The sequence below is a fragment of the Rhinopithecus roxellana genome, chromosome 3, assembly GCF_007565055.1.
Source record: "Rhinopithecus roxellana isolate Shanxi Qingling chromosome 3, ASM756505v1, whole genome shotgun sequence".
Taxonomy (NCBI): Eukaryota; Metazoa; Chordata; class Mammalia; order Primates; family Cercopithecidae; genus Rhinopithecus; species Rhinopithecus roxellana.
In genome coordinates, this window is record NC_044551.1 from 9717372 (window position 1) to 9734345 (window position 16974).

The window sequence follows — 16974 nt, forward strand, 5'->3', positions numbered from 1 at the left end:
CTTTTGGTGTCACAGCTAAGAAATCACTGCCAAATCCAAAATTACATAAATTCACACCTATGTTTTTTCCTAAAAGTTTTAAATTTTTAGCTCTTATATTGAGAGCTTTATCTATTTTGAGTTACTTTCTGTATATGGTGTGAGGTAAGGGTGCAACTTTATTATGAATGTTACAATTCTGTTGTTTCAGCACTACTTGTTGAAAAATCAACTGACAACAGATGTATAGGTTTACTTCTGGACTCACAATTCTACTCCATTGATCTGTATCAAACTGTTCTATGTAACCTGTGTGCTTCGGTTTCTTAATCTGCAAAATGAGGATAATCATAGTGCACATAACCCCACAAAGCTTTCCTTTTGGGGGGAAAAAGGACTGACAAAAGACAGTCTTCTGTCAGGGACTGACAAAAGACATAGAATATACTTAGCTAACAGTATTGCTCATGGTAAACAGAAGGATATTGCTCCTGTATTATTATGTTTATTATTATCATCAACCTTTTCACAGACTGTTCCTAGAGCTCTAAGTTCTAGTCTTTTGTACTGCCTTGGGCACACGGTATCATCCTGGTTCTTTTTAAATGAACTGCATCACTGCTTACAGGAGCTGTACTTCAGTCATTAAAGACTAGAATACCATCCGAAACAACATGCATTATGGCAGTAAACATTATCAGGAAAAAAAAATTAAACCCTATAAAAGAATATTTGACAGATTAAAGTCATTAAGAGTTATATGAAAATGAAGACTGCACACTGAAATGATGATCCTGCTGCCCCGCCCAGAGTTACATATAACATTATATTTGTAGGAATCAGGTGAGCACTAAAGGCAGCACAGACAGGAGGAATTGAAGAAAATGATATAAGGAAATTTCTATGGGGTTTTAACAAGGAAGCATCCAGAAAGATTCTTTTTATATCACTCCAAATCACTTCAGTGCTCAGACTATTTAACTAGAGTCAAAAGTTTGAAAGATATTTTAAGAAGTCACATTTATTCTGTATCCAGGACTCTAACTACAGCCACATATCACTCCAGAAAATTATTAACTTTAGGTACAGTCTTTTTTCTCCAAATTAAACAAACAAAAATCAGTTTCTTTAATCTTTTCTCATGTTAAAAAAAAAAAACTGGTTTTACGTCTTTCAAAATTGATAATATACATGTAACAAATTAGAATAGAAAACAAAGACATAAATTAATGAGGCAACTTGCTTGTGAGACTGCCACTATGAAGCAAATTAACTTAAGGATAGTATCTCTTCCACCCCCATCAGACAGTTGAGGAACTTTAGTATAAGAAGCTGGTTTAACTACAGTGCAAATGAGAAGACCCCATGGGTCATCGCCATACGAAAGCCTCAGAATTTCAGAAGATAGCATGTAAAACATGCCCATAAACTCTTAAGACAGCTTGCAACCAATTTCTTCCTTTAGAGGCAGATGAGAGATGGTGGTTGCCAAGACATATTTATAGCATACAATATAGTGTATAATAGTGTGTACAATAGATAAGCCTGGGAGCGACTGGGAAATGAACTGCCATGCTCAGAACTAAGCAAATTTTACAAGTAAAAGCATAGATTGCTTTACTGCTCTATGGCAATACTATCAGTTTTTGCAACAAGTACTTACTGAGCATTTAACATAGATTATCTCATTTAGTTCTTAGAACTTGGATGAACTAGATATTATCCCAACTTCATAAACAAACTAAGGCCCAGGTAGCCTTGATTCAAACCCTCATCTAACTGCACAGCTCTTTCTATTACCACTGGCATTATTAATGAAACTAAATAAAAAGACTAAGATTAAGTATGCATTTTTCTTTTCAGTAAGGGTAGAGTACAATCCAAGGACCTCTACTCTTATGGCTCACTGAAAAATGTACTGTTGATTAGATAAATCAAAATGAAAAACATCTCATGTATGTGAGCCATCTATTTGTTATAATGTATAAAACATTCTACCAATTCTACACTTCCAAAGACAACAGCCCACATTTTAATTTTGGTATATTTAAGGTGGTAAAATAATACCAGTGCCTTGAAAAGGCTCTAGTAGTATCTGCAACAAAAGAAGTATATTCCTGCAAGTAATGAGTGAAAATAGGAATGAACTGCATTCAGGATGTATTCTCTCATACTACATGCTCTGTTTGATCGCAACACTCAGCTCTGCAAACTGTACTACAGGTGTTTCAATTCCCTTATTTCTCTTTCATCAATCAAGTTCCTACCTCTTCCAATAATAAGTATGTTATATTTTGGACAGTATTTTTACTTACTGGTTTCAGGAGGTTAGAAAAACAGCTTGCCCCTTTAAAACCAGAGGTAGAGAAATGCAGGGCTAATTCAATTCCAAGTAGATACAAGTATCCAGAGGCCAGAGAGCAAAGATCATGTTACTCACAGTCCTTTTAAAAAGTAAGTGAGAACCACATTGAAAAAAACAAAACAAAACACAAAAGCTGGGGACTGAGGAGACAGAGGACATGAGATGGAAATGTCTACCTAAATGTAAGAAACCGAGGCAAAATTAACAGTTTTTTGGGCCAAGGTTGAGGACTGCAGCCAGAGATACACTTCTAAGTTCGGGAAGTGCTCTAGAGACAAAGGAGGGGCTCAAGTTTCTGAAGAAAATGGGATGAATCAGGGCTAGGTGCAGTGGCTCATGCCTGTAATCCCAGCACTTTGGGAGGCTGAGGTGGGTGGATCACCTGAGATTGGGAGTTCGAGACCAGCCTGACCAACATGGAGAAACCCCATCTCTACTAAAAACACAAAATTAGCTGGGCATGGTGGTGCATGCCTATAATCCCAGCTACTTGGGAGGCTGGGGCAGGAAAACCACTTGAACCCGGGAGACGGAGACTGCGGTGAGCTGAGATCATGCCATTCTTGCCATTGCCTGGGCAACAGGAGTGAAACTCCATCTCAAAATAAATTAATAAATAAATTAATAAATAAATAAATAAATAAAGGAAAAAGGGATGAATTAGAAGAGGGGCTAGATTACAAAAGGTGTCAGGAATTCTCATTGGTTAACAGAAATAACACCGGTGACTGGCTATACAGTGGCTTCAAAAGGTAATTATTTAGTTCCAAGGGTAGGAGACTTGAGACTTGACTTTGGTTATATTTTAAGTGACTTTCTCGGCCTGAAAACTGAAAGGGGCTCCCATTCCCGAGGTAAAAGGTTTTCTTTTTAATTTCTCAGTGAAATGGTGGAATGTTTAAGTTCACTGAGTGAGTAGTAGAATCTTGTTCTAAGTCATATTGAACAATCTCTGGGTCCAGCCAGAAGTCAGAAAATAGGCTTTAAAAAAACAGGATAATACTCGGGAATTTCCCCTCTGTCCTCCACTGTACCAGGGATGCTTTTAAAAAGTAATTTACTGTTTATCAGAATGTAAAAAGAAAAAGAAACAAAACAAAGGTAGGTGCACCAATACACACTTCTGTTTCACTTGGTTATTCAGTCTCCAAACCAGTCTAACTGCTAACTGTGTGTGTATGTACAATTATCCTACTCATGCATGACTGTGCTAATTGCTTAGGAGGAATACTTTAATTTCCTTTTAAGTATTAAACTAGCTTGTAATCTTACACCTGTTTCAGTAACAGCATCTGAAATTTCCATAAGGTAAAATTAATACTGCTAATTTGATTTTAATACCTCCTTAATTCACATTCAAATCCAAAGTGTATTTAAACCTTGTTAATCTTTTTTATTATTAATTTTACTTTTAATAAAATAAAATAAAATTTATTATTAATACAATTTTTGGTGGGATAAGGGGATTTATAGCTCTTTTAAAAATATAGTTCTGTGAGACTAGAAACATATTTTTCTATCTCTTTGCTAAGACCATAGTTTATCAGCCAAACACGAGGGGTATTATTAATAACTTTTACAAAAAATTAATAGAATGTAATATGATTTGAAATTATACATTTGTCATGTTATAAGGTTTTAAAAAATATATTCAAAAATCCGCTTATGGAAGTTTACTAAAGGTGAGTGTTGAGATCATCCAGCTCACATTTTAAGAAATTGTCTGTCATCTTTGATTTTTTTTATCAATTAGAGAGGTTACTACATCTATTTTCATCACTTTTATTAATGGTGAAACCCTGTATCTACAGAAAATACAAAAATTAGCCAGGCATGGCGGCACATGCCTATAGTCCAGCTGAGCTGGGAGGAACTGAGCCCGGGAAATTGAGGCTGCAGTGAGTTGTGATGGTACCACTGCATTCCAGCCTAGGCGACAGAGCAAGACCCTATCTAAAATAAAGTAAAATAAGAGTGGAATTGTCCTATATAGTCATAAGAAAGGAATCTCAAATTTGTCTTGTTAAATAAATCATGATACAGTTATAAAATGGAAATATTATTCAGTCATTAAAAATCATGCTTTCTTGAAATTAAAACTTTTTTTTTTTTTTTTTTTTTTTTGAGATGGAGTCTCACTCTGTCACTCAGGCTGAAGTGCAGTGGTACAATCTTGGCTCACTGCAACCTCCATCTCCCAGGTTCAAGCAATTCTCCTGTCTCAGCCTCCCAAGTAGCTGGGATTACAGGTGCCCACCACCACACCCGGCTAATTTTTTTGTATTTTTAGTAGAGATGGGGTTTCACCATGCTGGCCAGGCTGGCCTCGAACTTCTGACCTCAAGTATCTGCCCGCCCCAGCCTCGCAAAGTGCTAGGATTACAGGCGTGAACTACCACACCTGGCTGAAATTAAAACTTTAAAAGTCAGAATAAATGAGTTACTAAATACAAAGTATTTAATAAAAGGCTAGGCATAAGGTAAATATTTAACAAATGATATTAATTATAAGCATTATCATTACCAGTATAAGTATCATTATTACAAAAACCTCACATCTAATTTCGCCTTTAAAAAGCATACTTATTCGTAAAAGAAAATAGAAAAACTACAAAGTGTTAACAGTGGTTGGGTAGCTATTTCTGTGTGAGATTACAAATGATTTTAACTTTCCTCTATCTTTTGTCGTATTTTCTTTTTCCTTTTTACAACGACTACACACAATATTTTTATAAGATTTATCCAAACCAGTGGTTTATTTTTTTTCATATTCAAGTGAAAACCAGTAGTTTAAATCGTTGCCTCCATTTTAGCTTTTAATCAGCTCTTATGACCATTACTCAAACAACCCTCTAAGGTAGGAATCAAGGTACAATTCCACTTGAACATAATTACCATAGGACATTTACTTTTTGTGCTTTTGTAAGCATTACCTTAATATTAAGAACTGAAAATTCCAAAAAAGCTAAACTCTAATCCAAGTTAAAGCATTGTATTTCCCTAAACATTCACAGGCTTATGCCAGGGCACTCTTTTATAATGAGAAATGGTGAAAGAACAAGGTTAATATGCATGTGATTCTCTTTTTGAGTCAGGAGTCTCGCTTTGTTGCCAGGTTGGAGTGCAGTGGCACAAACTTGGCTCACTGCAACCTCCGCCTCCCATGTTCAAGTGATTCTCCTGCCTCAGCCTCCCGAGCAGCTGGGACTACAGAAGCCCGCCACCAAGCCCGCTAATTTTTTTGTATTTTTAGTAGTGATAGGGTTTCACCATGTTGGCCAGGATGGTCTCGATCTCTTGACCTCGTGATCCACCCACCTTGGCCTCCCAAAGTGCTGGGATTACAGTCGTGAGCCACCGCGCCCGGCCGCATGTGCTTCTTACAGGTCAAGTTTTAAAATACTAGGCTTTGTGTTATTTCATTATTCAGGACCATGAGTTATACGATATATATGCACAAGACAAGAATTATACTAAATTTGAGCCAACTATAGAAAAGTTCCCTGCCAGCGTTTTCTTTCCTTCATTTTGAAATGTTCTATTCAGTTACAATGACCAGACTACAGTTGTGCAGTCCATTACGTATGAACCAAAATTTACCTTACAAAAAAAAGCCAAAGCAGCCAATAATATAGACATTTTGCTAGTCTCCTAGCTACATTAAGCTCTGTTACAGTATTTTATACTTACTCTCTACTACTCCTGGAATTGCTCGATAATGCTGAAACTGATAGAAGGATTTTTCCAACATGTACTCAGGATTAATTTCTTCTACACGTAGTAAGTTCAAAACCATGTTGTAGGTCAAATGGAAAGCACTATTTAGAGGATCAGCGGAGCCCTAAGAGAGAAAAAAAATGTCAATTTTGTAGTTTTCCAAATAAATTTACACAAGTACCTTAAACCTACTATAATGCATAATACATCACAGCAGAAGTGTATTAAGAAACTTTTATTTCTCAAACACACACCACACAGAAGTGTACTGGACATGTTGTAAACTCTATTGTTTTCTAAAGATAAGGGTAAAAATGGAAAATACTGAGGCTCAGAACTGAACACCCAATTTAGCAATCAAGTTAATAAGCTTATGTCTCTCATCTATAAGTATTCACATAAATCCTTTGTTTTAGCAAAACTAAGAACTCCAAATACATGTTAATTCTTGATTCTAAAGCCCCTCCTGTTTCCTAAAATATCACTCTTTCTTTTTAGCCATGAAAGTTAAAATATAACCCCCACTCTGATTCCATTCCTTTGGAGCTTGCCCCACCTACATTCCTCCATAAAGCCTTAAACCACAACCATCTAGTCCAGAATCATCTCAAATTTCCCTGAACTAGAATTATCAGAACTTATATTCTAGCACTGGGCCATATATTGCTTCTTGCTTGCTTTGTATGAATGTAAATATATTCCTTAAGTTTAGAAACGATCACCATTTACTGAGGGCTTAGCATATGCCACTCACTGTACTAAATACATACTAAATCTTCAATTCACAACATTCGTAACAATATTTTGTCTCCATTTTAAACAAGAAACAGAGGCTCAGAGAGATGCAGGGACTTGCCAAGAGTAAAGTAGGAGCTAAAATCTAGGAGTATCTAGGCTTAAAGTCTTCATGGAGGGCAAGTCATATTGGAACTTATTTTATATACCTATCAATCCAACGCATACCTCACATTACTAAAAATATAGGAACTCTTTAAATATTGATCAAGTACTCTTTTAATGTATTTAATTTGATCAGTTAACTAAAATAATGTATCAAGAGACAGCCTAATAAGAGGATCACCCAAAATTTAACTGAAACAAGAAAGGTAACCAATGATAAAGATATTATGTAAACTTTGAAGGATTCCAGGCAAACTTTGAAGAATTCCTTTTTGCCGATTTGCTTACTAAAAAGATATTGAGAGAGCCAAACATACCACTTTTCTAGAACAGCTTTTGTAATATTTTATAAATACTAATATAATCACCTCTTACATTTTAGAATACATGGTTCATTTAGGCAAGTAGTTCTAAAAATTAACAGGTTAAATATTTTTGCATTACAAACCATAAAGGTGGAAGATGGAGAAATACATAAATGTGAGTCTTCCCACTTCTTCAAAAAAGGCCTGTACACAGTTATCTTATGTACAGTTACAGAACTAACTTTAATAGAATAGGTATGTGCTTCTTACATTTACAAATAATTTAAATAACCAGTAAGGTCAAAATTATTTTTCCTTCAATTCAGGAAAATCTGATTCATTGTTGAAAAGAACACACCACTGACTAGAAATATCATACTATTGAAATGAGCACTTTATGTACTCTAAGTAACTAGTATGTTTATTTAGTAATTTCAGAAAGTATAGAAATGGTTTCATTTTGATAAAACTAATAACATCTACTCAAAATACTGTGATATTTTTACATTCTTTGGAAAATATGGGCACCATATTGGAGCATGTATTTCTTCTAGTTACACTGGAAAAATATAATACTTAACTGCTAACAAATAAAAGATGCATTCACCAGTCTTTCTGAAAAGCTGTTTAATAACACATACTTTCTCATTTACTCAACTTTTCGTTTGAATAAACATTATGAAAACTGATATTTTTGTGACTCTTATCAAGTAATCAAAAATGTATCAAAAGAATCGCTGCCTTGGCTGGGTGTGGTGGCTCATGCATGTAATACTAGCACTTTGGGAAGCCAAGGGTGGGCAGATCACCTGAGCTCAAGAGTTCAAGACCAGCCCGGCCAACATGGCGAAACCCCATCTCTACTAAAAATACAAAATTAGCCAGGCATGGTGGCACATGCCTGTAATCCCAGCTACTTGGGAGGCTGAGGCAGGAGAATCACTTGAACCTAGGAGGTGGAGGCTGCAGCGATCCAAGATCGCACCACTGTACTACAGCCTGGGTGACAGAGCGAGAAACCGTCTCAAAAAAAAAAAAAAAAAAAAACCCAAAAAACAAAATAACTGCTGCCTTATGTCAAATTCTGTTTAAGCTAATAGCAGATACTTCAACAATAGCAATACTGGAAAAGTTGAACAGGTTTCTCTATTGCTCCTTTAAAAATTAGCCAAGCCAGCCAGCATGATGTTTCATGCCTGTAATCCCAGTACTTTGGGAGGCCAAGGTGGGCAGATTGCTTGAGCCTGGGAGTTCAAGACAAGCCTTAGCAACATGGCGAAATCTTGTCTCTACAAAAAATAAAAAAAAAAAAATTAGCCAGATTTGGCGGTGCATGCCTGTAGTCCCAGCTACTTAGGAGGCTGAGGTGGGAGGGCTGCTTGAGCCCTGCAGGTCAAAGCTGCAGTGAGCTGAGATTGCATCACTGCATTCCAGTCTGGGCAACAGAGCAAAATCCTGTCTCCAAAAAAAAAAAAAAGAAAAAGAAAAAGAAAAAGAAGAAAAAAAAAAAAAAGCTGGGCATCGTGGCTCACGCCTAAAATCCTAGCACCTTGGGAGGCTGAGACAGGACGATCGCTTGAGCCTCAGGAGATCGAGATCAGCCTGGGCAACAAAGGGAGACCCTGTCTCTATTTTAAAAAAGGCTGGGCGCAGTGGCTCACGCCTGTAATCCCAGCACTTTGGGGGGCTGAGGCAGGCAGATCCCCTGAGGTCAGGAATTTGAGACCAGGCTGGTCAACATGGTGAAACCCTGTTTCTACCAAAAAAATACAAAAATTAGCTGGGCGTGGCCATAGGTGCCTATAATCCCAGCTACTTGGGAAGCTGAGGCAGGAGAATCACTTGAACCTGGTAGGTGGAGGCTGCAGTGAGCAAGTTAAAAAATTACTCAAGCCATAAAAATGAAGGAAAAAAATTACTAAAATATTTCAAATTCACATCATTAAATTTTTTACATGCTCAAATATATAAATATGTATGTGTGTATGAATGTACTGAGAGTTTGAAAGCTCTAGCAGGCAACAAACACATTTTGCCATGGTTCTAACACCAATAGGAAAAATAAATAAATACGACAAATAGACTTGAATTATACTAATGTATAAAGTAAACCTACTATTTCTACATATAAGGTGATATGAAGAAGTTACGTATTTTAATTTTTGAGAAAATGACTTCAAGTACTCAGTATTTCTATTCAAGTTCTGAAATTACTTAAGAATGATCAATTATTTTTGCCTATAAGAAAATAAAATATACCTGACATGACTACTCTTTAGCCTATCTATTTAAAGTACATCAAAGAACAAACTGCTGTCTCATGTCAAATTGTGTTTAAACTACTACTTGAAAAATCTATTTGCAAGAGGTACTGAGAAGCAGTACCATATGGTACTTAGAAGCATAAACTCTGAAATCAGACTGCCTGAGTTCGAAAGCAGGATTTGCCATTTAACAACAATATAGCTCTGGACAAATTTTTAACCTCTGCATGCTGTATTTATAAAACGTAGATAATAACAGTAATTATCATAATTAGTATTTGGAACACACTGAACATTCAATAAGTATTAGTTGTTACAAATACTGAGTAAGTTATCTATAAATTCCTTAATGATAGTAAAACTAACTAGAAAAAATCCTAGAGGAAAAAAGTTGTATGTCAGTCTTGATAAAAGAAATATGCCTAGAAATGCAGATACACAAACAGGTACTACATCCTTTCAATCAAACTAATATTCAAAGTGAAATGTTCTCCTTCATACCCCAAGGATGGTTATGAACCAAAAAGGCAGCTAACAAGTGCTGGCTAGAATGTAAAGAAATTAGAAGCCTCATACAATGCTGGTGGGAATGTAAAACGGTGCAACTACTAAAGAAAACATTCTGGCAGTTCCTCAAAAGGTTACACATAGAATTACTCTATGACCCAGCAATTCCATTCCTAGGTGTACAGTCAGGAGAAAAGAAAACACATATTCAAGTAAAAACTTGTAAAAAAAAAAAAAAAAAAAAGTTCATAGCAGCATTATTCACAATAGCCAAAACATGGAAACAATCCATATATCCATTCACTGCTGAACAGATCAAGTGTGGCATACATGCTGAACAATGAAATATTATTCAGCAATGAAAAGGAATGAAGTATTGATAGATGTTACAACATGGATAAAACTTGAAAACATTAGGGTAAGTGAAAAAAAGCCAGATACAAAAGGGTACACATTATATGAGTCTGTTTATATGAAATGTCCACAACAGACAAATCCATGGAGACAGAAAGTAAATTAGTTGTTGTCTAGGGCTTGGGGTAGGGGTGGTCTTCTGAAGAAAGAAGAGTAACTTAATAGGTATAGGGTTTTCTTTCTGGATTGATGAAAATGTTCTAAAATTGATTGTGGTGATGGTGACAAAACTCTAGAATATATTAAAAACCATGGAAATGAGTGACTTGCATAGTATGTGAATTATAGCTCAATAAGTCTATTAGAAAAGTTAATTTAAAAAATGCAATGAAAGGTGATACAACTTTACACATACAAGGTAACAAATCCAGAAACGTCAAGTATATGGAATGAAAACTCCGCACTAAAGGAACCAGATGCTGTCATTAAAATATTACCTCCTATAATCTGGCAACCCGATTCTGTTCTTTCCACACACAGAGTACAAGGAAAGAAAAATAGCATGTGTTATATCTGGCACAATTAGAGAAAAGAATAAAAATTTTCAGTCTTGTTTAATTTTCCTTTCATGGAGCACTAAAGAGGTTTCCAAGTGTTAATCTCTAAAGTTGAAAATAAGACACCATATAATTATTATGAATATGTACAGACAAGCTTTGTCTTTACTCATGTAAACACATATAAAGATACACACACCTTTATCCATTTTGCTTCAACATACCAAGCTTCATTATGACTATATCTCAAATTCTCCACAAAGTTCCCAAGTTTAAAAAGTTAGACACACAATCTGTTTCATAGATACTGACCTAAGTGTGTCTTAACATGTTTTGCAGTAGCTACTTTTAAGTAGCTAATGAGCTGGCAATTAATTTTGTTTTTATTTGAAGTTTCCTATCTTATTAACACTTTTCTCTATATGGATAAGAAGAAAAAAAGCAACCAGGCCAAACTTCCTTTAGAAGCTCTTCAAAACAAAAATAAAATTCTAGACCATCTGACGCACAAATACTAAGCAAGCAAAATAAAAGTCTAATCTGTAATAAAGCTTAAAATGTGTTCTTTATGATTGGGATATTTATAATCAATAGGGTAAACTGTAAAGGTAGATTGCTGAATTAACCTATTAAGCTATCTGGGCTTGCAAAGGCAGAGAAAGCTCACTGCCTGCCGCAAACATTTGATTATCAATCATGTGCCCCACTTCCTGTTCTGACAGGTAAAGAACAACTTGTGCAGTGGATGGGTCAAATAAAGAGATCTCTTAAATTCGGAGGAGAAAGTAAACATTTCTGCCCTCTCTGGAGATCTTCACACCCTATCCATTATATGAGTTGCTCTCCACCTATTAGGTGAAGTAGGATACAAGATGTTAGTATTTTGAGTAGTCACACCCTTCTATCTTCCCAAGCCCAGATAGTTTCAGTATATTAACTCATTTTAGTTAGGTATCTGACTGACACAACCAATTCTGAAATGGTTCCTGAAGCATATTTCTGGAATTCTTGGTAAAGGTACAGAATCTTAATGTAGTTACCTTAAGTAATTGTTTTCCAATTGTTGGGCTCATCTTTTCATCTACCATAAGAATTACAATTCCTCTATCATCCATTCCTCTCCTTCCAGCACGACCAGACATCTGAATGTATTCACCAGAAGAAATCTGAATGAACACAGTTAAAATTCAGAGTTTAAGAGAAAAACTGGTGAAAAAAGTATTCGTAAACTTTCTCTTATTGTAAAACTTGTAACAAGTTATAAACCCTAAGAAAGGAAACATGATTAAAAACATGAAGTTTTCTGAGTTAAAGTCAAAGCACAAAAATGCAAAACATGTGAGAATAATGTTTCAAACCCACATCACACCAACATAACAAAACTAAATTTTAGACTGTGTCATTTTGGATCTAAAATTTATGCTTTTAATCCAAATTTAAAGCCTAAAATTTAGGCTTTTAAAAATTTTGGCTTTTCACAGTAAGCCAATTACTGTTAATTATGCTTTCAAATATATGACAGCTACTGGGAAATATTGGCTAATTCACTGGCATTAAAAAAATACCTCTGAGCTAGATATTCTGGAAAACGGCAAAATCTAAGAATGCAAACAATGACCCAAACTCAACCAAATATCAGTTCTGACTTGATCAAAATTACCTTTCTAAATCTGCAAAATGAGATGACTATAATTCATGCTTTTTGAAAAAACAAAATTCTCTCCTATTTTATTGGTATGTATGCTTGGAGTTTGGTAGAGTTCATTTGTCATCAGGAACAACCTGATAGTGGAAGGTCAGTAAGGCTCCTGTATACAGGCTTTCAGAGCACCACTGTACCACTTCAACACTGGGTAAAGTTTTTTCTTTAAGTGCATGTGTACTTTTCTCCTGTGGAAAGGGTCCAGATTCTTTTTAAAAAATTGTAACTCAAAAAGAGTTAAAAACACTACAGGTCACAATGCTGATGCCTCAGGATGGTGGTAGCAGTCCCAGCTCAGACATGGTTAGCAGAGCTGCTGAGACACTGAAAGCCCCCTGCCTGTATGAGGTATAGCTGGAACACTGCCTACAGAGCAGGTCCCACCAGCCTCACCGGAGAAGATGCCCTTATGTCCATGATGGGCTAAGAGAAAAGCAAGGTCCTTCTCAAGCCATCCAACAATATCCAGCTGGATCTGGTCAAGAAGGTGCAGCTGTTCAGTGGCACTCAGAATGGTATGTATAAGCGCTTCATCATAGAGGCAGGCAGGTTTCCAGCAGCCAGTCAATAGGCACAGTGCTCCCAATACTGGCCACAAAGAGCCTCCCTTGAGACTACACAGCCAGGATGGCTAAATACAGGGCCAAGTTCGACTCACAAATGACAGTTAACTTCGACATGAAGACCCCAATTGGCCAAAGGAGATTCTGCCAAGTGGTACGCATGGAGCACTGAGCCACTTGGCAGCATATGCCATCAAGATAATTGAGATCAAGTACCAGGAGGGGTAGGAGGTGTGGGAGCCAGAGCTGTATGTGCTGCACCAGGTGCGTCATGCCAACATCATCCAGCCGGTGGAGGTGTCTGGGATGCGGGCGCATGTATACATGTTGATACAACTGGTCCCTGCTAGCATGGAGCTGTTCAACCACATCATCACCAAGGGTTCCTTCACTGAGCATGACATCATGTGAATGCTGCAGATGGTGCTAGATGGCATCCAGTATCTGCATGCACTGGGCATCACAAACCAAGACCTCAAGCCTCAGAATCTGCTATACCATCATTCAGGCACTGACTCCAAGATCATCATCACTGACTTTAATCTGGTCAGTGCCCACAAGAACAGCAACTACAAATGCCTGATGAAGATCACCTGTGGCACACTAGCATCCCCTGCCCCAGAGGTTCTGGCCTGCAAGCATTACACCATTCAGTGCACGTGTGGGTCCCAGGCACCATCGTCTACATCCTGCTGAGTAGCACTATGCCCTTTGGGGACAACAATCATACCTCAGAAGCAAGTATAGTTACTCGAATAAGCGCTGGCTACCCAGTATGTCCAACCTGGCTAAGGATTTCACTGACTGCTGACAGTGGACCCTGGAGCTCCTATGACTACACTGTAGGCCCTAAGACACTCGTGGGTGATAAGCATGGCAGCCTCTTCATCCAGACAGAATCTGTACCAGTTCATCTCCTAAAACCTCCTCAAATGTGCCTCCTCACACTGCCAGAGCACCAAATATGCCCGGTCCACATGTTAAAGCCACTCGACAGGCTCCAATCTGAGACATATGCAAGAGCATGAGCTGCAGAAACTCAAACCTGTGTTACCAGCAACAGTATGGTGGCTGATCCACCTGGCTGTGGTACAGACATAGCATGATCTCAGCCTGGCCATTCACTGTCGTGCCATCTAGGCCTGTTACCCTCTCTGGAAACAGGTCTATACAGCAAGCAAAGGGTGAAGAATGTCTGTGCCTTCTCTGTGCCACTTTCTTCTCTGTGCCTTCAGCAGCCCCACTCCCTGCCATGGGCCTGGGCCATGTGTGACAGAGTAGAGGTGGCACAGGGGGCTGTCCATGACTCCCTGAATGAGGTATCTGGCCTGGCAATGACACCCATTTTGGTGGGAAACTGCTCTGGTATGAGTTGGGGGAAGGACAGAACCTGGCCTTCACTGTCTCCCTAACCCTTTGACTCTTCCCCAGAACGGGGGGGCTGCAGTGCTGGCTGAAGAGTGTTCTATAGCCTCAGGACCCTTTGGGACAGTTAATTCTAGAATCAACCCCCATTCCTCCACAGAGCCTTCTTCCCTGACTCTCCACATTCCAAGGCATCTTGATCCTTAAGACTATGCTCCAGTGGGAGGCCCAGGTAAACACAAAGCTTATGCTTTGACTAGACTCGTAGCCCCTGGCTAAATCCAAACAGTCTCCTACCTCCCAGTCAAGACCTTTCTTCCTTCATGGTGCCCCTGCAAAGACATCTCCTGACCCCAGGATTCGCCAAGACCTCTGGTGGTAGGGCAACAGCATGGACCTTAACCCGTCTAGATGATGTGGCCGTGCTGGTGGCAGGGTTGCCCCAGGCTCCAACCTATCTCTGACTATGAGAGGGTCCCTGGCCCACCAGCCTACCACTCTCAGTGCCTTCTTTGCAGAGCCCACCTTTACCTCCCTTTCCTCTTTGGATGTCCATTCCATTCCCCAGGTGCCTCCTTCCCAACAGTGGAGGGGTTAAAGAGAGTCCCACTGCTGCTACCTGGGGAATGGGGCCCTTAGGGGCCAAAGCAGAGGGCAGGGGGTTCACCATTAGGATTCCATTGTCAGCCCTGGTTCAATCCTTTGATATGGCCCATAGCCCTTTCCCATCAGGCTCCACTGCTCCCTCTTCTACAGTGGCATGAAGGTGCTATCTGGCATCTGGCATAGCATAGACAGCCTGGGAGTAATCACTGCACATCCATCATACACACCCATTGTGCACACCTGCTGTGCTCCACAAGGAAGCAGGAAGGAAAGAGTTGCTTTGTTAGGGAGGGTCCCAGGATGCTTAACTCTCTCCTTCTCTTGAGCTTCTACACATCTCTCCCCGAAACTTAACCATATTGTGTGAAATGTCTCTGAACCCTGGGTGGCTGGGCACTGGCCTTCTCAGAGGTTCCCTTGCCGAATCCACCCTGTGCCTGCTTCCTCTAATGGCATTAGCCTTCCAGTCTGGACCCCGATGAGTCTCAGGCTAGAGGGAACCCCTGTGGGATGTGGGTGGGGATGGTTGACTGCTTTCCCCTAGAAATCATCATCAAATCTGTCATGGTGCCTTCCCCCACCACAAACCAGGCTAGAACCCAAATTCCCTCTCTCCACAGCTGCCTTTATTGGGTAGGAAGGGGCTAGGGCCCAGCCTTAGCCAGACTGCAGGGTCCCTGCTAGCATAGAGGGTTTGGCTCCCACTCAGCAGCTCCATTCAGCTTTTCCCAGGGGGCAGCCTTGGGCCAGGCCCTCCTGGCCCAAGAAGTCCTGGCCCAGAAATGTCACTGACTCACCATACTTATGTTTCTCTTTTGTATAGCATCCAACATTTTAAAATAAAACACATCATGAAAAACGTTTTCCCTTTATTTACAGTTTTAGTGAGGGTACTTTTCAGCATTTTGATGATTTGTAATTCCTTTCAGAAACTTCTCCAAGCAGAGAGAATCACCAATTCCAAAAATAAAAGGTTAAATAAAGGACTACTTACAATTTTCCCCAAAGCCAGGCTATGGGAATTCAAACGAGAAATCTTTGTTCCATCACTTTCTTTTCACCCCTGCCAATGTTCTACTTTCTGCTTAGCAAATTCTCATCTGCTGTTACTTATTTTAAGGACTGCCTTTCTATGAAGCATTCCCTGACCCCCAACTGACTTCATTTCTTATGCTATATCCCTGTACATACTTCTCACAGTGTTCACAGCATAACATTTTATTGTATATCTGTCAAAAGAAACAAGTCTGTATAGTCTTTTTGCTGTTTCTACTTCAGCATCCCAGTCATCTTCCATAAATTTAGAACATCTTTAGAGTTCTAAATTTATATTTTAAGTTTGGTAATTGCTTACTAAATGGGGTACTTGCCTTTTAAATCTGAAGGGCAAAATAGATGCAACTACAGCCACTGTAGTGGTGCTTTAAAACCTTAAACCTTAAGAAATGAAAACTCTATAGACATATTTAAAATGATTTAAAGCATTCATAAATCACTTGCACACTTAACCTCCTATCATCAAACTCCTTCACTTAAAGGAATCTCTTTTTTTTGGAGGAGAGGTGGGAGTGAAGGAGTCAGGATAAAAATTTAAGGGAACAGAGGTTTGTTCGATTAATTAATTTATTCAGAGTCAGGGTCTCACTGTCCTCAAGGCTGGAGTACAGTGGTGCAATCACAGCTTACTGGAGCCTTGACCTCCTGGGCTCAAGTGATTCTTCCAACTCAGCCTTTCAAGTAGCTGTGACTACAGGTGCACATCACCACTCCCAAATGAGTTTTGCATTTTT

General features: G+C 38.7%; 1 protein-coding gene across 2 annotated transcripts in view; it reads right to left on the minus strand.

The window, feature by feature from the left end:
* MTREX (Mtr4 exosome RNA helicase) overlaps positions 1 to 16974 on the minus strand; it is a 130914-nt gene that overhangs the window by 60832 nt on the left and 53108 nt on the right. For both annotated transcript variants that reach the window (XM_010386472.2, XM_010386473.2), the window contains exons 15-16: positions 11989 to 12114; positions 6035 to 6185 (exon numbers count right to left, since the gene is read on the minus strand). In XM_010386472.2, the coding sequence (XP_010384774.1) occupies positions 6035 to 6185; positions 11989 to 12114 (277 nt within the window). The remainder of the gene's footprint in view (positions 1 to 6034; positions 6186 to 11988; positions 12115 to 16974) is intronic.